The 25,634-nt window shown below is 53.3% G+C and overlaps 5 protein-coding genes across 5 annotated transcripts; 3 read left to right on the top strand and 2 right to left on the bottom strand.

Moving 5' to 3' along the window:
• Window positions 1-6,317: 6,317 nt before the first annotated feature.
• PG986_006611 (cytochrome P450) lies at window positions 6,318-8,083 on the top strand (the record flags this gene model as incomplete). Its single annotated transcript, XM_066842833.1, has 5 exons — window positions 6,318-6,539; window positions 6,595-6,743; window positions 6,800-6,813; window positions 6,869-7,573; window positions 7,611-8,083. The coding sequence occupies 5 exons, from the start codon at window positions 6,318-6,320 to the stop codon at window positions 8,081-8,083; spliced, it is 1,563 nt and encodes a 520-aa protein (XP_066698945.1).
• Window positions 8,084-8,745: 662 nt separating this feature from the next.
• PG986_006612 (uncharacterized protein) lies at window positions 8,746-12,245 on the bottom strand (the record flags this gene model as incomplete). Its single annotated transcript, XM_066842834.1, has 5 exons — window positions 8,746-10,366; window positions 10,426-10,547; window positions 10,620-11,131; window positions 11,194-11,223; window positions 11,282-12,245. The coding sequence occupies 5 exons, from the start codon at window positions 12,243-12,245 to the stop codon at window positions 8,746-8,748; spliced, it is 3,249 nt and encodes a 1,082-aa protein (XP_066698946.1).
• A 4,083-nt stretch (window positions 12,246-16,328) lies between these two features.
• PG986_006613 (translation initiation factor eIF-2B subunit epsilon) lies at window positions 16,329-18,645 on the top strand (the record flags this gene model as incomplete). The annotated part of the gene is made up of 3 exons (XM_066842835.1): window positions 16,329-16,427; window positions 16,509-16,565; window positions 16,624-18,645. The coding sequence occupies 3 exons, from the start codon at window positions 16,329-16,331 to the stop codon at window positions 18,643-18,645; spliced, it is 2,178 nt and encodes a 725-aa protein (XP_066698947.1).
• Window positions 18,646-21,217: 2,572 nt separating this feature from the next.
• Window positions 21,218-23,930, top strand: PG986_006614 (homocitrate synthase- mitochondrial; the record flags this gene model as incomplete). The annotated part of the gene is made up of 13 exons (XM_066842836.1): window positions 21,218-21,287; window positions 21,365-21,390; window positions 21,475-21,550; window positions 21,661-21,986; window positions 22,075-22,270; window positions 22,374-22,414; window positions 22,600-22,678; window positions 22,720-22,784; window positions 22,841-22,878; window positions 22,930-23,028; window positions 23,193-23,364; window positions 23,431-23,533; window positions 23,596-23,930. The coding sequence occupies 13 exons, from the start codon at window positions 21,218-21,220 to the stop codon at window positions 23,928-23,930; spliced, it is 1,626 nt and encodes a 541-aa protein (XP_066698948.1).
• Window positions 23,931-24,193: 263 nt separating this feature from the next.
• On the bottom strand, window positions 24,194-25,101 carry PG986_006615 (oxidoreductase- short-chain dehydrogenase/reductase family; the record flags this gene model as incomplete). Its single annotated transcript, XM_066842837.1, has 3 exons — window positions 24,194-24,714; window positions 24,738-24,917; window positions 25,032-25,101. 3 exons carry the CDS (start codon window positions 25,099-25,101, stop codon window positions 24,194-24,196), a joined length of 771 nt encoding a protein of 256 aa, XP_066698949.1.
• Between the last annotated feature and the right edge of the window lie 533 nt (window positions 25,102-25,634).

The following is a 25,634-nucleotide window of genomic DNA, read 5'->3' on the forward strand; positions in this document are numbered from 1 at the left end:
AGCGAGTATCGTCGCAGTGTGTGAGTGTGAGCGGGAATGCGAGTGAGCGAGTGAGCCACTGGGCGAGCGTGCACTCTCAGGCACTGCAGGCCCTAAGCTAAGCCCGCAACAGCGACCCCAGGCACCCTGCGGCACTGCGGTTTATTCTGCGGAGGCATTTTTAGCTGATTGGGTTGGGTTGAAATCGTGTCGAATGCCACCCCTTGCAGTAGTGCCCACCACCATTTCCGTTTGTGGTTAATAGTTGAGACGGGTCGTGACGGATCCTATGTATGTAGCCAATTGTGAAGATAAATCATCAGATGCGAGCCCACCGGCGCCCATCTCATTGGCTGCACAATCAATTTGGTGTGAGACCCTGGGAAAAAGGGAGGCGACATCCCAGTCCATCCTTGGCCACGAAGAAAACAAAGTGCCCGGTATTGTACAGTGTGACCGGCACGGTGGAAGCGATACTTCCGCGCCAGCCATCTGCATCTGCATCTGGGCTTGCACAAACCCAAAAGCCCTCCCTGCATATCGCGGCGACGGGAAGACCTTGCACACCAATACATGCTGAGCCCTCGCGATCTTCAGGAACAATTGCCTTTCTCGAGCCATTCCGGGAAGACAAACCAAGGCACAAGCGTTGCACTCGAGACATTCATAACCAAGATAGTCCCAGCCCGCTCAGACGTGCCTGTCGTGGTCGAACCTCGACGTCTGCCATGACATTTGACTTGACACGACCAATCCCCCGTCCGTCCGCCCGTTCAATATCGATGGCCAATGTCTTTTACAGGTATCCGTACCAAAAAGCCAGCAGCTACTCCTTATCGCGAGGGCGAGGAGCTAATAACGGAAGCGGTCGCCCACAACGAAGGCGGCGCAGCCGGTCGCTGGCCCTAGCAACTGGCTCGATGCCGGACGTAGAAAAAGGTTTGGGCCAACCCCCAGCTGAACTGGACGATGACTTTTGAACCGTCGCGCGACATCGCAAAAGTAAGCAGCAAGCCGCCGAATCGAGTCAAAGGCGAAACATGAAACCTCGCTCGTCCAGCTCTGTTATTAGTGCGCCAATCCGGGAGAGGGGTGAAGATCGCGTTTGACATCCAGACCCGACCGCCTCAATGTCTGGGATAGAGACCATCGGGGATTTCGTTTGTTTTGTCGTGCTCTCCCCTTCCAAGATGCCGCGGCGCCGCATCACTTGCATCAAATGATACGCGACTGACTGGTGCCGACTACTGTCGACCTCTTTTTTCGTTTGTCCATGCATGTGTGCATACATAAGATAAGACATGCATACATACACACGAGATGGCTTGCATAATTAATCCCTACCGCTACCCAGTTGCCTAAAGCGGTAAGTGACATTGACGCAGGCTGAGCTTGGAAGCTTCATATCCGCAGCTATGATTACCTCTGTTTCGCTCACCAAGGACAGAAGGGCCGGGCCTGGGACTGGGACAAAGCAACGACCGACTCATGGCCACACATACCGGGCAATCAATTCCTGGCAAGATCCTGCCACTCAATCCAAGATTCTGTTTACCTTAATAAGAAGGGTGGGATGGGCAGAAATGGAGCCGGCGGCCCCTGCCCCCATATTCGATGCTGGCGTCCGTGTTTTTCATGCACATGTGCGCGCGACGGAACAGGTCCAAGGCAGCACAGCCTCGATCACGTTGCTGTTTAGCGACACCCTCAACCCTCGAACAAGACTTTTTTCTCCAGGAATGCATGGAGAGGTCCAATTAAAAGAAACGACCCCGGCGTGCATCGTAGCCATGCATATGGGATTGCCCATTACCGACACGAGATTTAGAATTGAAGGCTTCGAGAATTTGCCAATAGCCTGAGCGATAAGCAATTGATTATTGCTCAGCTGAAGCTCCAATGGCAGGTTCCGTCCGTCGCAACCGGCCGTTGATCGACACGCCGGCCGTCGGTCCAATGCTCCCAAATGTGACGCTGACGACACTACTCGTTCCTTGCTCGCCATCTCCGCCGCCCGGAATTCCCTGCCCATCTCGCCTTCTTTCCCGGTGTTTCTAAAGTCGACTGTCTCTTGGGTATGTGTGTGTTCGCCGCCACGCCACCACGGCAGGAGATACATACCAGGAACCCCTCCCCTCGTGAACAGTTTTGTTCGATTATTCGCTCTCACGCCCCATTACCACCCCATGTCTGCACGCACACGACGCACACGACACACACGCACGCTGCGTGTCGTACCGCGCACCGACAATACTACACATCATATCATATTTCGAGCACCATCCTTGCTGCCATCAACCGTCAATCAATCAATCAATCAATCGGAACTCAATCCTCCATACTGGTTCTAAATTTGTCTCTGTGCATTTGGATGTGTGTACGGTGCGCATGCACATCTAGGGAGAGAAAGACAGACAGCGAACAATCATGTCACCGTCTTACGTTTGGCGTGAGAAATCTTCGTATTCCTCTGTTGCCGAGGACGAAACGACAAGACGCCACATGCTTATGTTGGGCTTCCAAAAATGCATTTTTTTTTTTTTTTTTCCCTTTTCTTATTCTTCCCTTCATTCCGGCAGGCGGCCACCCCCTCTCCTAACAAAAAAGGAAATCAAGCCTTCATTTGCATTGAAAAGGCGAGTCTGCGTGTGAAGGAAGGGGAGAAGCCGAACAGGCCGCGCCCCCCTCGAAATCCACAAATTGGCTGGCGCCCGCAGACCCGTTTCCTCGGGTCGAAATGACGGGGGCTTGCCAAGGGGCGACACGCGGCGTTCCCCCTTCAGCCTCCACCCTTTACACTTACATCCTGCATGCACTGCTACGCTTCATCGTTCTCCACTTGGCCTAGTAGAGGTGGCTTTTCTCAGATGCACCACCCGCTACCAGCAAGTGACGCTGGTAGTTGTGGTTGTAGTTGCTTGCACTGCTTACTGTATTTTAGGGGTCTGCTTCTTCGAGTCTTCGAGGCCTCCGCGACCTCCGCGCCCTCGTCGATGGATGCGGCTAGCCAGCTTCATTATGCTTCTTCGTTAGATGGGCATCAATCAGATCAAGGTCGTTCATCTCTCTTTTGGATTTCAGGGTCCGATTGTACAGCACATCAGGGTCCCGATATTCGAGGTCATCTAAACTTATCGCGCAGTGAGAGATGGGGGTGTTGCAAGGCTGGCTACGCGGGAAATCTGCCGAATAACATAAGGTTACTGGCGTCAAGCCAAGCCGTTGAGGCCTCGTCTGCCAGTGTATCACCTATCCCCTTGGCGTTCTATTAGAGGGCGTCTCCCCATCTACCCGGAGACACAGGCTGACCCGACTAAGGGTTGTTTGATCTGCCTTGCCGTGGGCGTCAGACACGAAACACCGGAAACAATCGCGGGGAGGCATATGCTCTAACCTGGGGATCATCGATGTTGCAAAAATAGCCTGGGGAAGAGTATCGGCTCAGACGCTTAGTACGAGGCATGAGTTGTCGTCCCTCGTACTCTTGACATGTGCAGATGTGTGTGCATCTGTGGTTCATCTCCTAAGGGACGAGTTTTTCACTGCTGTCTAGGCTGATCTTCACGATTGATGCCTTGCTATCACGCCACACGTCCCGTCCCGCTCCGGAGTCAGCCCGGCCTCCCGAACCCACTGCTTGTCGTTCACTGGCGAGATGGGCTCCATGCAGCCTGTCGTGCACTCCGGGATCTCCTATGTGGGGGTCCTCCGGGAAGCAGTTGCATAACTACCGCCCTACTTTTAAAATGACTTCGTCTATATGTATGCATCTGGAATGTTCTGGCTCGCTGCGTGTAGCTGTTGCCTTTGCCCCTTTCCATAGGGCTTCCGAATGCACCGATGTTACTCATACCACACGACTTTCGACACCATGGTATCATTTCCTTGACACGCTGATATACTTTAGACATTCGACGGACCGTCTTGAAGGCAGGTGCTGTTTGTATGTGATGTGACCCCTGAATAATATTTGCTGTTTAGGATTATACCTCAATTCATGATGCACTATGTGGCTGACATGACAGTTTGTGGTCTTCCGGTGTCATGTGCCTGCCTCTTATATCAAGCCGAAGCGAAGATCGTACTGGATATGGCAGTATCTCGGATGGTTTCTAAACACCCTTCATCACGAAAACTGAGTAGACAGGGAGTTAGGTATGGCCCCTTCACATCTTCTGGTGTTTGCTAAACCCAGTACCGGTTTTCTCTCCTCTTCCTTTCCCAAGAGAGGGGAAAGGGGGAAAAGGCCTACCGTCAGCCCTGAGCACTACCTCGCATCAGCCTTCCCAGTCCCCCCTGTTTTTGAAACGTGACACACTTTTGTTGTTTGGCTACTCTGGTTCAATCGGCAGCAGTTTAACCTGAGAGCTTCACCAAACTGGTTTATCCCAAAAGCCGCATACGAACGTCTCTGTTATCGAGGATTTAGCTCTGATGAAGCAATGGTATGCTAGGTCTGGGCATGGTTTCTTCGACCCAGTCGACCACGCTACTCAGTCCTTCCTGCTGCCTGCTCTTGCTTGTCGTCATAGAACCCCCGACCGATGAATATCGAGGCCATCCCAGATCCTCCAAAGACTGCTGCAACTGGTAAACATATGTTTATCTCAGCTGCCATCACCACTTGGTCAGCGACGCCAATAAATAATTTACGAGCCCTCGGCATCCCATAATCCTTGGACGTGACATCCATCCCCTTAGAGGCTTACTGCATGGTGGTGACGATGGCGGACATCTCAGGTGGGAGTTCTGTTTGCTACTACAGCTATGACGACTCAAAGCGAGTAAGGGGTTTGAAAGGTAGGCCAGGACTTGTATGCGTACGTAAAAGCTTTTATCAGGGTAGACTAATGTATCTGATGCGATTTTTGTTCACCTGCTTGCCGCCTCTTTAATGCATGACTTTTATCCCCCTACCGGGTTCCTTTGATAGTTGGCAGATTCGTACCGGTCAGCCCTATCGCCAGCTTTCTTGGTGGTTGGCATGGTCACATCGTGGCTTATCGAGTCATCCTTTTCGATTTGTTTTCGGGTCTTTCTTTCGTGGCTTTTCCTCTTCGGGGGTTTGTGCCACCTCACCGTCGTTTCGAGTCATCATGTATCGAGTCGCCCAAGGGCCTTTAGGGTAGATTAGTCCACCTCCGGGTGTTGAACACTAATATGACATTATCATCATCGTTGTTGGCATCGTACTGTATAGTAGCTTGTTTTCGAAAACTTAAGAACGAAGGCGATGCTTGCATCGTAGAGAATAAAAGGTAGGTCATTTAAGTGTACTGCCACTGAGCTAGACCAGTTCTCATGTTTATTGACAGTCTTGAGAACAAGGCTATGTCAAACTATACAGGCTGCAAAGGCCACACGGTGGGTTTCCTTCTCTTACATATTTTTTTCATATTTCCTCCATCTTCCACTCCGCTCATGGATGGGTGCTGACTAAAGATATATACTGTCTATATACCTCCTATACGCGGCTGACAGGGGCTGTCACGACGTCTCCGAACTGCGTCTATTACCAGAGCCAATGTGCCGGAGTCGGAATCATTCCAAGTGACATGCGTTAAAGTTCTAGTTGCCCTTGTTCTCAAACGAGATCTCATCACTAGCAGCATGTGGCTTGTTGCTCGGTCTCGCCCAGGACGCCGACACCCCAAGCCGCGCCTTGGCGACGAAGGTTCGGCTAGTCGTGTCTTTTGGCCAAAAGATTACCGTCAATCGGAAAGTTCATCTCATGTGGATATGCAGGTACGAACAGGAAGATTGGATTCTTGATGTGGAACGGGGGGTTTGCAGTGAATGCAGCAGTCAATGGATGCTGATCGTGCAGATATTGCGATTCGAATATGATGGTTCACGAATGGGAATGGCCCTCGATTAAACCAGTGGCCGTTTTCACAAGTACCGTAACCGTAACCGTAACCGTATTCGCGCGTCGGGGGTGGACCCTGCTCTTGTTTTCTGTAATTGCTACTAATGGTAGTGCCAGTGGATGCTTCCCCCTTTTTATGCATGACCGACCGTTTTCAATAAAGCGCCTCCTTAGCTCGACCTGACCGGTGCAGCTTCAGAGACATATGGACATGAGCGCGGGCGGCGTCACCATTTACAGATTGATCCGCACCGAATGAATGTAACCGAACACATGTGCGCCGTAGTCTAATGGAGCCTGCGGATAAAATTTGAACAGCGGGAGCCTTGGAAGCCGGCCCGTCGTTCATAAAGTAATAAACATGCCCTTTATAAGGCGAGGCCATCGCACTGGTACGGACCGTTGTGTTACGTTGTTGTTGATCCTGTTATTCAAGATCGATCGAGTCTAAAAATATCGACCCCAGACGATGTCGTTAATCTCCGACTTGCAGTTTGCAAGCATCGTTCCCGATGGATTGCCGCTTTCGTTGATCGGCGTCGTAGCCACCGTCGTGATCGGCATCATCTACAGCATCCTGACCAAGGAAAGACCTTTTGCTGGCTTTCCCTTGGCCGCGATCCAGGGCCAGAGCCCCAAGAAGAGCTGGCTGTTCCATGGCCCCCAGACCCTCGCCGAGGCGCTGGCCAAGGTATGCCAACCAGATCGTCGTCGAAGCTCAAGCATTCCACTAACACAGCGGACAGTACTCCGGCCCTTTCCAGGTCATGACTGGGACTGGTCCCAAGATCGTCTTGCCCAACCGATTCGCAGATGAGATTCGCAACAACCCTTCACTCAATTTCCAAAAGGCTTTCCTCAAGGTGCGATGGCCCCTCGAATGGGAGATGAGAACGTGTCGCCATCAAAGCGTACCCTGAAACTGCTCCATGACCAACGTGCCGCCTACAGGACTTCTTCACCGAGTATGAGGGCTTCTCCCCCACCGCCAAGGCCTGACCGGCGACAACATGATCCAAGAGACCGTGCGCGTGAAGCTGACGCAGTCGCTCGGCCTCGTGACCGACGACCTCGTCGACGAGACCACGGCCGCGCTGCGGGACATCTACGGCGAGAGCCCGGAGTGGACGACGGCGGTCCTGAAAGACGGCGTCACCGACCTGGTCGCGCGCCTGTCCTCGCGCGTCTTCCTCGGCAAGGACGTCTGCCGCAACGAGCGCTGGCTGCAGATCGCCACGACGTACACGGTCGACTCCTTCATCGCGTCGTACATCATGCGCATGGCCCCCACGCCCCTCCGCTTCTTCGTCTACTGGTTCGTGCCGCAGGGCCGGTCCATCCGCCAGGCCGTCCGCGACGCGCGCCAGATCATCGATCCCGAAGTGAAGCGCCGCATCGCCGCCGTCGACGCGGCGCGCGCGGCGGGCCTGAAACCGCCCAAGACGGCCGACACCCTCGGCTGGATGTACGAGGTCGCCCGCGGCCGCAAGGTCGACTACCCGGCCTCGCAGCTCTCGCTCACCATGGCGGCCATCCACACGACGACCGAGACGACGGGCCAGGCTATGCTGGATATCTGCGAGCTCCCCGACGTCGCGCAGCAGCTGCGCGAGGAGATCATCCAGGTCATTGGCGAGCACGGCTGGTCCAAGAACAGCGTGACCAAGCTCAAGCTCATGGACAGTTTCTTGAAGGAGTCTTCGCGGGTCCACCCACTCAACCTGAGTAAGCCCCCTTTCCTGTCACGTACCCTTCCATACAGGGAGAACCAGAAGTGCTAACCCAATCATTGCCGCACGCACAGGCAGCATGAATCGCTACGTCGAACAACCCGTCGAGCTCTCGGACGGCACCGTGCTCCCCAAAGGCAGCCGGATCATGGTGGCCGCCAACTTCGCCGACCCGGTCGCGTACCCCTCGCCCGCGACCTTCGACGCGGCGCGGTTCCTGCGGCGGCGGCAGGAGCCGGGCCAGGAGCACGCGTGGCAGTTCGTCACGACGACGCCCGAGCACATGCACTTCGGCCACGGCGAGCACGCCTGCCCCGGCCGCTTCTTCGCCGCCCACCTCGACAAGGTCGCGCTGTGCCACCTGCTGCTCAAGTACGAGTGGCGCTTCGTGCCCGCCGACGGCGGCTTCCCCAAGCCCGACACCTTCGAGACCGGCTTCAGCGGCAGCCGGACGGGGCAGGTGCAGTTCCGGAGGCGGCAGGAGGAGATTGTGCTGGATCTGTAGTGCTCGGTTAGTTATACCTCGATATACAAACCATACGTTTTGGCAAATAAATAGAAAGAAATGTTGTAATTATTCCATGAGAGCAATTGATCGCATGAAAGTTTCCTCGAGCTGTGAAGTAGAGTCTCACCTAGTCTGGGTGATACACGGTCAATATCCCTTCCAAGACTGGACGATTCGTCTAAATCGACCGCATTCCTTCATGCTCACATAGGCATCGACGCTTCCAGGTAGTAAAAAAACAGATCTCTTTAGCCAAATACCACTGCATATCTACCAGTCTACCTAAAGTACTCAATGCCATCTCGTCACGTCAGTCCCGTCAGCCATCAATTAAGTATGTTGTTACACCCTGTATATATGTATGTATATCATCCGCCCACCCCCCGGACAAACAACCCGGGGCTAGTTTGCCTTTCTCTTTTTCTCCTTTTAACAATGAGGTACTTGCTTGGGTATCTTGCCAAAAAAATAACATAATGAAATAATTGAGGGGAAGAAACGCGGAAGCTTCCTAACTCAAAACACCCTGCCTCCTACCATTTCTCCTTTGATCATCAGATTGGACGGTCGACTAATATCGCCTAACTCAACCTTTTCGTATACTTGTGTTTTTTCTTCTCTTTTCTTTTTGTATTTCACGTTTATATTTCTTTTGCTCGTCACATCGCAGCGCCCACTTCGCTGTCGCGGCGGACGACGGCCTCCATGGCGTTGAGGTCGATGGCGTACTCGGGCTCGCCCTCGAGGGTCTCGCGGATCAGCTCGAGCGCCGTGTAGTGGCGCAGGGACTGGCTCTCGCCCGAGCCCGACTTGAGCTCGACGTGGGCGAAGGGATCGGCGCCGTGCGCCAGGAGCGCCTTGATGGCCACGACCCACCGCTCGCGGTTTTGCAGCAGGCGGTGGCTGGCGCTCGTCTCGAGCAGGTGCGTCACCTCGTTTTGGTGCGTGAAGAAGCGGCGGCCGGCCTTGAGCGCCTTGCACCACACCTTGTTCGGCTCCCCTTCTCCCGATGGGCGCGCCGTCGCGCCCGCCTCGAACAGCACGTCCAGCACCTCCGGGTCCGGCATGTCGTGGTGGAAGTCGACGTAGTCGCCCACCAGCGTCCCGCATGCGGACACGCCGTCGGGCTTGGGGTTGACCACGTAGACCAGGAGCTCCTCCGCCTTGCGCCGCCGCATATCGCCCTTGAGCGACTTGAGTTTCACCGACACGTAGTTGACGAGACTGGCCTGGATTGCCAAGGCGAGGAAGTCCTTGCGCTTCGGGGGCTTTCCGGTCTCCATGGGCTCGTAGCCTGCCCAGTGCTTTCGGCATAGCGTCGGACACTTCCTTTCGTACCAATCGGGGTCTTCGTACAGAGGCTTATGACTCTGTAATGATCTGACCCAGGCTCGCTGGCAAGTGTTGTCAAGATCGTCGAGCAGTTCGCGGTAAGCTTCGAGGTTTGGCACCTTGCCGTCGACGAGCGCGCAAAGGCGTAGTGCGTTGGCAACAAGAAGCCACGCTTCAGGTCGGAATCGTACATCGGGCCACGCCGAGACGGGCGGCCGCACCAGCTCAAAACACTTCAAGTGGCGAATGCAACCACTCAGCAATGCCAAGTCCAACTCTACCGGATCGGAAGGAGGCACCCCAGGTACTTCCTGCCAAAAGTCTTTCCTGGAGGCCCATTCTTTTCCAGTTTGGTGGCAGAAGACAAGGCGCTGGTCGGCTGTCCCTGTTTGGTTTCCCTCGGCCTCAGTCTCCAGGAAGCCGGAAGCAAATTTTTGTAATCGTTCCCGAAGATCCCGCGTGCACTCCTCCAATTCTCCCAGTGTTGACGGCTGAAGCTTTGGCTGTGTAGCCATCAACTTGCCCGAAGAAGAGTCCCAATAGCCTTGTTCGGCGAAGGCTAAAGTAATCAGGGAAGGCGGCTGGCGTGCTCTCAGTACAAGCTGCCATATTCTGAAACACTGCTGGATGTCGCTTAGCGGCATGCTGCGAAGCATCCTCATATAAAGGCCGTCGTTGCCCCCGAGTCGCGGTGGCAGGGAGTCCAGCGTCTGTCGCAAAGTTCTCAGGGAGCCCTCAAGAACCGTTTTCATGGCCAGCCGAGCCCACAACACGTCGCCGCACGACCGTCGTGCCAGTTCTTTGCATAGGCTGTGAGAATCTGGAAGGCCCGGAACGTCCTGCTCCAGAATGTCCTGAAGATATTTCGTCATGGCATCTTCCGTGTGCTCTTGAACCCTGATCCGGCTAACACCTTTCAAGCCTTCCTCGAAAGCTGGCAGCTCACGACTGCTAACAATGATTTTCATGGAATCCTTGTTCGCATAACTCATACAAATCTTGACTACCTCGGAATAGGAGTCCCTAGCCCATTTGCTGCTCCCCACATCTCGTCCCCATGATCACCTACATCCGAGATTTCAGTGTCTTCGTGTGAGTAGTGGTGCTCCCGGTTGACAATTCGGAACTCCTACACATCGCGCTATTAGCTTCGTCCAAAGACTTGGTAGATTGGCCACTTCGCGCCACAAGATATTCTTACATTAAGACCATCAACAAATACCACGAATCGCAACTTGTTGGAAAAGTTGGCGAAGAGGTTGTAAATTGATTGGGTCAGGGATGTGGCCGTCAAGAACGGTCTCTCCGGAGGCCACTCCCCACCAAAATATGAAGGGAAAGCCACTCGGACGAGCTCTGGCCGGGGCGCCAGAATCTGATAGAGATTGGCTCTCAACAATCCGAGTTCAGACTTCTGCAGTTGGTTGCCACCTTCATATAGGTAGAAGGAACAGAAGATAAGGTCGCCGTCCTTGGCCCAAGTATTGGCGAGTTCTTCCCTAACTTGCTCATTATGGAAAGCCCATTTCATCAGGGTCGACTTGCCAGAGCTTGCACATCCACTGAGCCAAAATATGGCATCATCCTTGCTTCTTAAGAATTCGCGGAAGGATGAATCTTTTGCCATCAGCCAGTCGCATGTGTCGTCGTGCGCATCTTCGATTCGGTTCTCTTTTTCGTGCAACTGATCGAAGTACAACATTGCTAGTATTTCTGTGCACAAGATGTAAGTAAGGGCTCGCTCAACGTTACCACCGAGAATGACGTGATCCTACCTCTAGTGCGTGTATCGATCGCGGCCAACTCTGTTGATCTGTCAGCCAGGCACTTTTCCAAAATAAGCCCGCACATTCGTCTTATTACCTTCCTGCGTAGGACCGGCCGACAGCCTCGCGAAATGCGAAACAATCTGGTTGTAGCCCAATTCCTCTCGGCTCGAAAAGCGAGCAAGCCCCATGTGGCTCGTGGCCATGTCGTCGCGTGAAACGCTAAATCCTTCGTATGACGCCGAGTCCCTCGGCACGATGCGAGACGAGCCAGTAGTAAACTGTTCGCGCATACACACGATTCGAATATCCCTGGATATCATTTGAAACGTTCCGTGCTGATTCTCGAAGAATCCCGAATTCTCCGCCAACGAGCGCAGTAATGGGTCGTTCGGTGACCGTAAGGATATCTGAGCTGTTAGAGCAACGCATTCCCCGAGACTTCGTTTTCCGGTGCGTTGATGTGGCGTGCCGAGGAAGATGATACCCTTAGTCTTGGGGTATATATCGCCCAAGTCGTTATGGCTCCCGTAGATGCGAGACATGGCAGCCGTAGTCAGGGCCTCCTTGACGATGATGCCTCCAATTCCGTGCGCCACGAAATATATAGGGCGGAAGATGCCTTCGCGGACCCGAGAAAGGTCAACAAGCAGCGCTTCAGCCAGATCCGCAAACATGTCATTGCCGTCTCCCAGGATGCTGGGGTAGCCCCAAGTGATGATTCTTGCGTGCTGTACATCGGCGCCCAACAGGTCGCGTGGCCAGCAGACCGAATCCTTGGACCAAGACCCGACGCGATGCCCGTTCAGACCGTGCACGAAGATAATGTCGATTCCTTCTTCGCCCGGCTCAACGCCGTTGTAAAGCACCAATGGCCCTGCACCCGAGGCCTGCCCATCGCTGGTGAGAATCCGTCTGCTGCTGCTGGTGGCCCGACCGACCTTGTCGGAGCTAAGCGATAAAGAATCCCTCGAATCCGCCATTTCCTCCTGATGTCGCGGCCGGGAGGCGGAGGAGGTCCCCCTCTTGAGCCTGGCCAACGTATCTCTGACTCGCTTCATTTCGTATATGTCGTCTCTTCTCTACCACAAGCGGCATGAGCAAGATGGAAGATTAGGTATGAGCAATACACCCCATGGCAGCCGTGCGTGTGGTTTTTTTTCTCCTTCTCTGCGCATTTGCCCGAAGAACCCTCAATCCCACGCCGCGCGGGGTGGTCGTGGGCCGATCCGTCATAAATCAGAATCCCTGCATTGAGTTGGGCCCGTATCCGTTTCAGGACACCACCCCTACCCAGGGTATTGCCTAGGGGAACCACCGGGCCATTCTTGTCACGCTTGTGTTGCTGGAGTGGCTGCCAAGTTGAAACGAACCAGTCGCGGTTTGATATTTGAATGCTATTCTCCACGCCGTTGAGCTTTCTGGCTCCTGGCCTGCCCGCGGAAGTGAGTCTCGTGGTGCCGCCGGAGGAATATCAGGTTCCCATACTGGGGCCGCGCGGAAATGGGTGGGTTCGAGGCATAACTTTTTCCCTATTCTCCCCTACTGTAGGGCCTACATACTCTAGGCGTCGCCCATTGAGACGCGACGTGACGGTAGGAGGTAAGTAAATAGCGGCAGAGCGGTGTGTGCGCCGCCCTCCAACATGGCCAATTCTTGCAGGGAATAGGACAAACTTTTTTTTTTTTCTCCTCGTTAATTTGGCCCGCGAGAGTCGTTGGATCAACAGGAGAAACGACCAGCGACCCTGCGTATCATGGCCGGGGAAGGCATCCGGTCGCGGGCAGGCCAGAAGTTCTAGTAAATCAAGCGCTGAAAGCGGCAAGAAATGGGCCTAACACGTCGTCTCTATCCAATTGATACGGGTTAATGGAGGGTCGACTTTTTCTACTAATAGAGCGGGTACAGAACCACGAGGGACCTGACAATTGCCAGTAGCGCTTGAGGTCGGCATGTAAAATACAGGGCCTACAGGGCCGACAGGCAGGTCCAGTGCAGTCGATTGGCCTATCATTTCCCTAGCGTCGGACTTAGTGCTACCAAGAAAGCAACCCAAAAAACAACCAGCAGGCAAGCAAGCACCACCACCAAGATTGGATCGTCGACTACCTTCAGCTGCGCGGGATGGGATTGGCATTGCGTGCTGAAGAAAACAAGACTTCGTCCATCTTTCAGGGTCTGTTGTTTGCTCCTCCCTACCGGCATACATACATGCTGCAGCCCAATGCGTTGGGCACCTGTCACTGCGAGTGTCCTGCTGACGGCTAGGTCTGCCGAAGCCGAAGCCCTGCCATGATCGTCTGGTCTCATTTCGACCCCCCACTACGGTGAAGTCTCGATACGACCTCGGGCCATGTCGTGTCGGAGTCGAGTCAAAACCCCTGGCTGCTCTTTTACCAGTATCCATGCGAATCCATATTGGCAGGATGGATTTCCGCATGCGGTGGTGGAGGCAAGCAGCTTGGTGGCCTGTTCAAAACCCCCGACTGTGCAACTGTGGTGTCCAAATGCTTTTTGAGGTTTTCCCCCTCTCACGTCCGCTGCTGTCCCAATTAAAGACCTACCGGGGATGGCAATTGGACAGATTATGGTCAATGGTGACCCTCAACGGCATTGATCTTTTCTTCTTTCCTGTTTTTTCCTCCGCGCCGCTCTCCGTCCTATGTAGCAATGTTCGGACCTCGACGTTATATCGTTGGTGCTGGTTGTCCCCTCACGGTACTACGTGCGTACGTCAGTGATAGTATGATGATAGTTTCACAATGTTCCATCAGCGCTCTCGATTCCAATGGCCCATTCAGCACGTCTGCCGAGGCCCCGTTTCGCACTCTGCCGTTGTCTGCCGTGCCCTGCTGCCATCCTGCTCAGACCAAACCTTAATGCGTGACAGGTGTAACAAGCGTGTCACTGTCACATGCGCCCTGAAAACAGTATGTATGGTACGGTTACTGATCCTCCTCGGAAGCTGGGCAGGATTCCACTATTAAAATTTCTAAAGATAATCTTCCCGACGACACCCGCCCGTCGCTTTTCAACCTTATCCTCTGGTTGTGCCCCATAGGCTACCTCATATTGGCCGAGCTGGGCGGCTGAGTGAGTCTCTATACTTTGCCAAGCTCCGCGGACTTGTCAAACGGACATGGACCACTGGCCAATGGGTGTGAGCCGATATACGCGCTCTTGGACCAGGGAGGCTCAGGCAATGGATATGGCTTGAGCTCGTCGTGCAGGCGACCCCAGATGTCGCGTCAAACCTGCTTGCAGTAGGAAAGCACTCACTAGACTGAAGCCGCACTTCGAACCGCTGTCTCTGTGCAGATATTGGAGTCGACGAGGGCTCGAATCTCTGGTGGCGGTTGGAAAGGACTGTAAAGTCAATTTGCCGATGGGGAATCGGTGAGCCAGCCCCTTTCCCAGGCGTATCAAGGGCCCATGATGAATTGCATCATCACGCTATTAAACACCTGCATGTCAGGGCACCGTAGCACCAATATATCATATGGCCCGAGGATATGAAAACACATAACGATCCTGCTCTTCCCCGTTCTCCGTGAGTTGAAACGCGGGTGGTGGGAGTAAGGATGCTAAGTATCTTTGGCGAGTACTGATTCCCGACTGAACCCCGGCTACACAATATGATCATAATATCGTTACGCTTGCATTATGAAGTATAAGAATGGCCAGGCTCGAATGCCAAGCGTCCGTAACATCAATGAGCTGCAAGTCTGATCTGCCTGTGTTGAACACATGTTTACCCAATGGGCCACCCGCGGTTCTATTGAATCACGACAGAGGGAGCTATGCGGACTCGGACTGATAATCCTCATGATCGGGTCAGAACCGTTAAGTAGATCATGAAAGAGTCGTTGCACATACATGGGAGGCATACGAGAGAACTTGATATGCCGGACATGTTGGAGACTGAGACTGGGAAATATATGTGTATGTAAATGATAGCAACTTCTCTAGTGACGATGAAACGGCGACCTCTGACACTATCGATGCAGGCGTTATGGCCGGCCTGTTTGCATGGTACACTACTTGTGGCCGGCCATCTCGGGCCAAAGGAAACTACTGCGAAAAGGCATTGCCCTCCCTCAGTATCGTCCGCTTCTGCCATCTCACAAGCAAGTTGCGAGAAGAAAGCTTGCTGCTGCGCTTGACCTTGACGAGGAAAAGGAGCGGGAAGCAATGCCACATACCTTCCGCGAATTCCAGCATAGACACAGCCTTCCGGAAAGCATCTGGACTGGTCTTCATAGTCTTTCTAGACTTTGAAGCCGCCGTAACTGATATTGGACAAACTTACCAGAACGTTGGAACCCTGAAGATTCTGTCGGATTCCAAGGCCCATAGCCAAAGAACGGTTGACGAACCCAATTTCAAAGCAAGACTCAACAAACCCCTCTCACTCTGGCTTGGGACCAGTCAAGGGACTGCGCAATACACAGACAGAGAAGCCGTGTTTGCCAAGACACAATCCACTCGGACATGGATCGGAGCCGGCTCGGACGCTCTGCACCCCTTTGAGTTCACAACTTCCCTGGAAGAAGATAATATGAAGACCCCCAAGTGTGTGGCCAGTCGTCGAGGCGATTGCAGCCTTCAAAAGAAATGCCTGGTGGTGTGACCTGCCTCACGATGCATCCATTGCGATCCATGTCTGTCTGCCTCCTTACACCCACCACCAGGAGCCGCAGATGCCCTCATCACTGGCAGCATTGAAAGAAGCTCCAGTCCTCTACCGTGGGGAAGACGAGACGGTACATACTTGTTCGGCAGCAGAGGTTGATGTTGATGTTGATGACGGAGTCAGATTCAATCCCCTAAAAATGCATAATGTTACCTAATATTATGCATACTTCGCTTCGCAGTGCCGCTATACTCATAGCACCAACGAGCTAAGCTTTTATGCTTGCATGCGATAAGCCCAATTATGAATTATGACGAACTGATAAGGCCCCGCCCGTGTGCCACAACTGCCCCTCCAAAAAGTCATTGGAGCTTTCCAGGCTGAGCCCGCGCCGATCCAGTCCTTGACTCACACGGCTCGTACTTGGTCAACGTCACGGAGGTCGTGAGCCGGCAACAACTTCTTACGGTTCGCAATATAGGTACCACTTTCGCATACCAACAGGCAAGAGATGTCGAGCAAAGGCGCCAAGGCCGCCGCTGCGGGCAAGGCCAAGAAGCCCACCAAGGCAGGTGCTGAGGACAAGCGTGAGGATGTGTTGCAGGCAGTTGTACGTCTAGTCTTATTCGACCGCGGGGCAATTTGTTGCCTTCACGACGCTTGACTGACCACGATCTTCCAACCCCCATAGATCATAGCCGACTCATTCCAGACTCGCTTCCGACCCTTCACTTTAGAAAAGCCAAGAGTGAGTACTGCAATCCTTCTTGACCCGAGAGCCGTGCGTTCGCTAACCAGCACGGCAGTGTCTGCTTCCGCTTGCCAACACTCCGTTGCTCGAGTACACCCTCGAATTCCTTGCCATGAACGGCGTCCAGGAGGTCTTCATCTACGCGTCATCCTTCCAAGAACAGATCGAGAGCTACATACGCCAGTCGCGATGGACACCGATAGCCAGATCCTGCCCATTCTCCACCGTCGACTTCATTCGAGTCTCGGACGCTCGATCAATCGGCGATTTCTTGCGCGATCTTGACAAGCGCGGCTTGATCGAGGGAGATTTCATCCTAGTACACGGTGACCTAGTATCCAACATCTCGCTAGATGGCGCGCTGGCGGCGCATCGGGCGCGCAAAGAGGCCAACCGGGACTCCATAATGACCATGGTGTTGAGAGAAGGCGGCGAAGATGAGCATCGGGCCAAGGTCAATGGCATCTCACCTGTATTCGCTGTCGACCCGCAAGCAAAGCGCTGTCTACACTACGAGGAAATGAACCCATTGCAGTCGGATCACTACGTCGAGCTAGACTCCGATATGCTGAAGCAGCCCGAGCTCGAGATCAGAGCGGATTTGATCGATGCCCAGATTGATATCTGCACTCCCGATGTGCTCGCGTTGTGGTCCGAAAGTTTCGACTATGAGTTGCCGCGCGCAAACTATTTACACGGCGTCCTCAAAGACTACGAGCTCAACGGCAAGATGATTCACACTGAAATCGTGTCAGACGGCTACGCTGCGCGGGCGACAAACTTTCAGATGTATGAAGCAATTGGTCGTGATGTACTTGACGGATGGACGCATCCGTTTGTCCCTGACAGCAACCTGATCAAGAGGCACACCTATCAGTTGCGGGAAAACAACGTATATCGGGAGGACGAAGTAACGATCGGCGATAGGTGCGATATCTCTAACGCTGCGCTTGGCCAAGACACTGTTGTCGGCTCAGAAAGCAACATAGAGAACAGCCTGATTGGGCGCAATTGCAAGATTGGCAAGGGCGTGGTCATCAAAGACAGCATCGTCTGGGAGGACGTCACCATAGAAGATTATGCCGTCGTCGAACATTCGGTAATTGCCGAATTCAGCACCATCGGGAAGAACTCCCGTGTGAGCTCAGGCTGTCTGCTAGGCTCTGGTGTTATCGTGGGAGAAGGCATCACTATCCCCCAATCTAGCATCATTTCTGTGCTCTCTCCAATGGGTACCTCGGTAACACCCAATACCGAGCTTCTTGGTCCTCAGGGCAAGGGTACTCTCTTTGTTGACCCAGACATTGAAGATATGGGAGAAGACGACCCTCAGCGGCTTCAATTGTCTCTAGGCTACTCGCTCGAGGGCTACGAATTATATGCTTCGTCTGTGTCTACACTATCCTCCGGCGACGAGGAGGATTTGTCGGACGAGGAAGCACAAAACATGGCCAGAAGCGGCCGTACTACGTCATTCGCATCTGATGATTCGTCTACTTCCGGCGCTTCCAACTTTGTGACTGAAGCCGTGCTCGGTCTATTGGAGGTGTTGCGCGGCGAGTCTGGCGATTTTGACTCGGAGAAACTCGAGTTCACATCGCTCCGATTGGCTAATGACGCTTCGGACAGCGCTGTCCGCAGGGCAGTTGCGACGGCACTCGTACGCCGGGCAGTTGAACTGATCAACGCCGAAAGCGGCGGAATGGAGACGAGCAAAGCTGCTAAGTGCGTTTTGACCGAACGGAAGGGTGCCAAAGAGTTTGTGTCCGAGGTCGGCGTTGGAGGAGACAGCGTTCCTGAGCAAGTCGACTTCATCCTGGCTGTCCAGCGAGCCTGCGTCAGTATCTCGCGAGTTATCGAGGTCCAGAAAGCAGGAGCTCTATGCTCAGCGCTGTTCCAGCAGATGTACAGCGAGGATATCTTAGAAGAAGAAGGCATCCTGAAATGGTGGGAAGATGCTCGAGCTAAGGAGGGCGGAGAGCCGATGGAACAGGTTCGGGAAAAGTGCAAGGCTCTCGTTGATTGGCTAGAAGAGGCCGAAGAAGAAGACAGCGACGAGGAAAGTGATGAAGACTAGGCACATCATATACCCTAGAACTATCTAGTAAAAGACAATGAATGAAACCCGTTAGCTGCGGAAGGATCCCCACCTATGCCGTTACTCAATATCACGAATATAAGTGAGATATCCACGATTGCATGTTCAAATAGCTCGCGCTGTAAGTGCTCCTTTCTAGATGATATGCCAGACCTACCACAGCGGTACCAGAGCGCGGCAATCATCCTACTACCTATGCTACTGATGTCAAGATGCCTACGCTCAGATACACTGCTCATAACACCTCCTCCTGTAGGCCTTGATACTCAGTCCTAGCAGACAGCGAACTGGAGGGCGTCCATGGACCTGGCTTTGCATACCCAAGTACGGCCCTTCTAAGCATTCAATGTACTGATTCTGTGAAAGTCTGATACACTCTATAATCGGAGACAGGCTGTTGTTTTAGTGACAGCATTTCCGCGATGATGCTAATGAGGCATAATGATCGAAATTTGCGGATCCTCGTCAGCATGCATGCAGTGAGACGTGGTCGGCACGTTCTCTCTTTCTCTGCTCAGTGTTGAACAGTTCCTAAAACGGCTCTAAGAGCCGTATATGGCGATCGTATATCCACATTGGTTTCTCAGGATAATGTGCTGGACTTGCGTACGTGCGGCATGCAGCACTGCCCATTTGTCTGTAGTATTGGCTGACACGGCATAACACTGCAGCACATGGTGCCAATGTCTATCAATATTCGGGTATTTATGAGCACCCCCTGATTTCGTGCCTTTGGATTCAGAAGTACAACATCCCCTCTATACGCCGTATATATTAGCCCAGGTCATCTGGAGTAGCGCACGGGAATCGGTAAAGCGTTGCCTTATTGTTGAGTCGCATTTCTAGCTTACAGCTGTTTTCGGGCAGGCTGTAGAATACTTACCTAGTCATATGGGCATGAGAATGGCCATGTGAACGTTCTGATCGCCGTACCGGGGATTCTAGGGTCCATTTCCCTTTGAATTGTCTAGGATCATGCCAGTCCTACCTTTCACTTGATTGGCAGTCTAGAGCGGCAAAGCCACCGCGCCGTGCCGGTGTTGGACTATAGAATCCAGCCCGACAGCATAAACCGCAAATCCTTGCCCGCGCTCATGAGAAGGTAAAACGAGATCGCAACTTTCGTCTTTTGCCTGCGCACATACAGTAGGGTGACAGAAAGATTAACACCCCCTGCTAGACCCCGAAAAAGTCAAATATAGGCGGCGAAACTTGACCTTGGTAGGTATAAATTCTTTGTTTAGTATTGCACTTCTCAAAAAGTTAACCTTGGTAGGTATAAATTCACTGTCTATATTTGACTTTTTCGGGATCTAGCAGGGGGGTGTTAATCTTTCTGTCACCCTACTGTGGGGGGGTTGCGGTGCAAGTACTTACTTGGACAAACGGAGTTTAGCAAAAGCGTTCCCAGAGCGGATGCCGCATACTTACGCTTGTATGCTAGGCCATGATTTCCTATCTGGCCGGCCGCTAAGTCGTCGGCGATAGCACTTGCAATCGATACTACCTATGCTGTGTCGTCTGCTATACATAATCGCCACAGCATGACGTCTCGTTGTAGCGCTGTGGCCGTGACGCAACGCATGCCATCTTCTGGCGATGCGATCTCGGCCGTTTACTGAGCTGCTTGCAGCACACGATGCCAGACCTACTTTATGTAGCGAAGTCCATTCATCTTTACTCAGACTGCCTCGAAAGCACTGAAATGAGATGAAGTGTTCCGGACGTTCGGAACAGGCATGGCCAATTTAGTAACAACCTTCGCATTGGATGGCGTCCATTGATTTTTACAAGACGACGTAACGTTAGGCCACTGTGACCGGAGTACCTGCGTTCATACTCGTGCGTCTTATGTAAGTACTACACAATATAAATGCAATCATGCCGCTTGTAATCTGACTGTATTTTGGTGGTAGCCCTTGGTGCTTGGTGCGCTGTAAGCGGGCTCGCGCCCAATGCGTTACACATCGCTTTGGAGTATGGCATTCGATCAAGGTGCGAACAGCCTCCGAGACACCATAATGGTTATTGAAGTGGCCGCCTGGGCAGAGTGCTGTATTTGAAGCCCGAGTCGGCTTTCGAGTGAGTCAAGATCCCGGCAAGCCATCTGCGGCGCCCAAGTGCCCCGAGTCTGTGCTACATGCGAATTTTGCAGTGGGCTGGCGCATTGGCTGGGCGCTGGCAGTAGCTGGGACTGCCGCCCTTGGGCAATGTACGTTACTGGACGTCACTGTGGATTGGGATCTGGCGACGCCCACTCTGTCCAGCCAATGCTACAGCACCAAAAGACACCCTGCAGTGCCTGCACTACCCCGCCTTACCGCCCAGGACCAGTAGCCACAGACCCCTCCACCCACCTTCTTTTCCCAGTCTTCCGCAAGCCGCTTGTGGTGACTCAATTGATATCAAAGGCACCCAAGGGAAAAATCTGGTATAAAAAAAATTGGTACCCGTCACTGTTTGGACTGAAGACTTGAATCCTCACCACCGACCCGACCCAACTGACAACTGTTGATATATCCCCTTACCAACAGTCCATCCACTATTCACCATGTGTCCTACTCCCGACGCCGCTCCGGCCACGAATGGCCGTGCCAATGGCAACGATACCTCCGATCCATGTTGGTCATTGCCTCTGATTTGCCCTTCGTCTCGTCGGCCTGCAGAAACTTCGTGCTAACTTGAGTGTGTGTCTCAGCGCACCCGGGCTTCACTGGCATTGCTGTAAGTCTATACCTCAATTGACCCGGGCGAAGGCCTGCGCCTTTTGGCCGATGGTCCAATATTCTAATCACAATTGCCATATAGACCCAGCGTACGCAGCGCTCCAGCCCCTACCAGCCCGTCGGCGATTTCCTGAGCAACGTCTCCAGGTTCAAGATCAGTGAGTCGACCCGAGCAGCGAGACATCCTACCAGCTATGCATTTTCCGACCACGAATTGTACGGCTATCGGCCGTCTCGAATACTCGCTAACGAATTCACCCAACGCTAGTTGAGTCAACCCTCCGCGAGGGCGAGCAGTTCGCCAATGCCTTCTTCGATACCGAGACCAAGATCCAGATTGCCAAGGCCCTCGACGACTTTGGCGTCGATTATATCGAGCTTACCTCCCCGGCTGCCTCTGAGCAGTCCCGCAAGGATTGTGAGGCCATCTGCAAGCTCGGCCTCAAGGCCAAGATCCTGACCCATGTCCGCTGCCACATGGACGATGCTCGCATGGCCGTTGAGACTGGTGTCGACGGACTCGATGTCGTCATTGGTACTTCGTCCTATCTCCGCGAGCATTCTCACGGCAAGGACATGACCTACATCATCAACGTGAGTACACTGTCCGACAGTTGAAGCGGGGGGCTTTTTTCTTCAAAATCCTCGGCCGATATCGGACACCGTACTAACGAGTAGACAGACTGCGATCGAGGTCATTGAATTCGTCAAGTCCAAGGGTCTCGAGATCCGTTTCTCCAGCGAAGACTCTTTCCGATCCAACCTGGTCGATCTTCTTTCCGTGTACAGCGCTGTCGACAAGGTGGGGGTCACGCGCGTCGGTATCGCTGATACGGTTGGATGCGCCTCGCCCAGACAGGTCTACGACCTCGTCAGGAGTAAGTTTCCGCTCGCAACAGTCACGGCTGGATCTTTTCGGGTTGCCTTTGCAGCACGAATCAAACCACAGAACCAATGGCTAATCTGGTCGAACTTGTACAGCTCTGCGTGGTGTCGTAAACTGCGACATCGAGACCCATTTCGTAAGTATCACCCTTTGCACGTGCCCATGCAGGCTTGGGTTTCATTGGATCGGAGACTCGAGAGTTTGGGGCATAAGATTTCAGGCCCCATGGGGATATCTGCACCAATCAAAATCAAGCCCCTGAACTGGACCGGCCTGCTTATCACTTATACCTTTCGATATACTGATATTTGATGATTGTAGCACGACGATACCAGCTGTGCTGTAGCTAACGCTTACTGCGCTCTCGAAGCCGGTGCCACACATGGCATGTCACTTGGCTGTCCCTTGTCTTGGAAGAATGCTGTACTAACTCTTCATTAGTGGACACCTCCGTTCTTGGTATCGGTGAACGCAATGGTATCACCACTCTTGGTGGCCTGATGGCGGTATGTATCCCAGATCTCGCATCAGCGTTTAACAACATACTGATCATTTCACATAGAGAATGATGGTTGCCGATCGTGACTACGTCATGAGCAAGTAGGTCATGAAACATAGCTCCCTGATTATTCACTTTCTAACGAAACCCAGGTACAAGCTGCACAAGCTCAAGGACCTCGAAAACCTCGTGGCCGATGCTGGTATGTCGCCCCTTCCACTATCTTCCGCGTTGGTGCTGGCGGGTACTGGGTTCATACGGACAATGTTGGGTCGCTTTTCGTCGCGTTGGGGTCTGTCGGCGTATAATCGTATGATCGCTTCGAGAATTCGATATGGCGTATGGAGGATGCTGAATTTCGGCTTCATCCTCCGATGCCGGATTATTCCGCTCCAATGACCATGATACAATGGAGACGGGGTGGAATTCTCCAAGCGACCCTCAGACCCACGATATTGAACCCCAGCATACCCCAGACCGACCCCTCCAGCTTCCCACTTTTTTATCACGTTGATCAATTTGGGAAACCAGCTAACGAGTGCGCAGTGCAAATCAACATCCCCTTCAACAACCCCATCACTGGCTTCGTACGTAACATATCCTTTTGCGCCCGATGACTCAAACGTATGAATAAAAGCTAACATTATCTATAGTGTGCCTTCACCCACAAGGCCGGCATCCACGCCAAGGCCATCCTGAACAACCCGACCACATACGAGATTCTTAAGCCCGAAGACTACGGTCTATCCCGCTATGGTATGCCCCAAAGAGATGCTCCGTCTACTGATGTCGATGCTAACGAGACCTCCCTCATTCAGTCCACTTCGCCTCTCGACTGACTGGCTGGAATGCCATTAAGAGTCGTGTCGAGCAGCTCGGTCTCACCATGACTGATGCCCAGGTCAAGCTCTGCACCCAGAAGGTCAAGGCCATGGCTGACGTGAGGCCACTCGCCATTGATGATGCCGATTCGGTCATCCGTACTTTCCACCTGAACCTCACAGCGGATCATGAGAAGCCCCTGCTCCCCAACATGACGTCTGAGGAGCAGGCCAAGTTTGAGAAGGCTGAGAAGGAGCTTGCTGGTGAGCCTGAGCAGAAGTCGTTAGACAAGACTGTGGCTCAGGAAACGAACGGCGGTATTCAGGCGTAAAATGCACTCAGGATCTGGACAGGAGTTGGGACAAAAATGAACGAGGCAATTGCCACACATGTACATACCAAAAAGGCAATGCAACTAAGGTTTTAAAACAGCGTGTTCTTAAAATAACGACTGATCTAGGGGATCACACATACACCATATCGACTGAATATCAATGTGTGCAACTCAGACCCCAGGTAATTGGTTGTTTTCACCACCATCGTTGCAGTCCGGATGCACCATTTAATCCCTATGATGAAAATCGGCAGTACCTTTTACATGAACTTTTCCAGCTCCTTTTCTGTATAGTCCCACAGTTGGCTGGCATATTTAGTATCTTTAGCCTTGACCCCTTTCTCTAAGGATAAGACGCCAACCGGCTCGTAGAAGCCACCCTGTTCAATAGATTCCCGAGGAGCGCTAACGGCCCACAAGTGATTGAAAGTGCCCTGCTCCGGGGTGATGATCTTGCCGACATTGGTCGCCTGAACAAAGAGCCGGTCGGTCAGCTTGAGGTCGGTGACGAGGCCAGTGGTCACGACGCCCGGATGGGCGCTGAAGCAGAGCAGCTTGGGGTGGCGGCGGGCGGGCTCGCGGGCGTAGAGCAGGTTGGCGAGCTTGCTGTTGCAGTAGCGGACCCAGCGGCCGAACAGGACGGACTCCTGGGTGGTCCGGAGACCGCCGGCGAAGTCGAGGCTGCCGCCCATCCAGGCCAGGCTGGTGGTGTAGATGATGCGCGGGGGTTGTTGGCGGCGGGCAGAGGCAGGTCGGCGGTCCGCTCCAGTAGGGGGAGCAGCTTTTTGGTCAGCAGGGCGTGGCCGAGGTGGTTCGTGGCGAAGTGGATCTCGTAGCCGTCGGGGGAGAGGGCGGCGGGCGCGGACTGCCGGACGCGCTCGAGGGTCTTTTCGGCAGAGGCGGCGCTGCGGCCGGTGAAGAGGAGGCGGGCTGGGTTCTTCTTGGCGAGCTCGACGGCGATTTCGGCGCCGATGCCGTTGGTGCCTGGAGAGGAGGGCGAGGGTTAGACCGGATTCGGGTGGTACGTTACGTTTTAGGCGGGCGCGCGGCGAGTGTGGTTACCATGATGGTCCTGGATGAGATCATTCTGATACGTACCTCCGGTGATGAGCACCACGCGGCCGCTCAGGTCCGGGATCGTCGACTTGTCGAACTTGATGTTAGACATGGATGCTATTCACCGATGTCATAATGGTCAATGTATATCGCTAACATCTGGATACTAAATATTGCCTATGTAGTACATGTAAGGGGGTGAACCTGTGTCGGCTCGGACTACGGTGCATCTTTTGCCTGCATCTGCTCAGGGGTTACGCCGAGAAGACATGGCTCAGCCACCAACCAGTGCATCCAGGTATCCATTCATATAACGTCAGCAACTTTTTACCCAGAGCTATTATCTCGTGAGTTACATCGGCAGCGAGAGCGACGTTGCCATGTTAGCCTAATTCGACGACGCGCATTTCTGAGCTGCCTAGTTGCGATCAACGTCAGAGCCACTACACATGATCTAATAGAATGCGAGTGGCTGCGGCACATTGCTCTCAACGTCTTTGCAGCGCGTGACCCCGATTGCCAGCGTGCTCAGATATGACACAGAGAAAAAGATGTGGATTAAAGTCGACCCCGAAAGAACCGAATATCACCTATCAAGACAAATGTATTACACTCTCCACCCCCAATTCCGTCGTGTACCATGGT

This window comes from Apiospora aurea (genome assembly GCF_038362705.1).
Source record: "Apiospora aurea strain CBS 24483 chromosome Unknown utg000005l_segment0_segment0, whole genome shotgun sequence".
Lineage (NCBI taxonomy): Eukaryota > Fungi > Ascomycota > Sordariomycetes > Amphisphaeriales > Apiosporaceae > Apiospora > Apiospora aurea.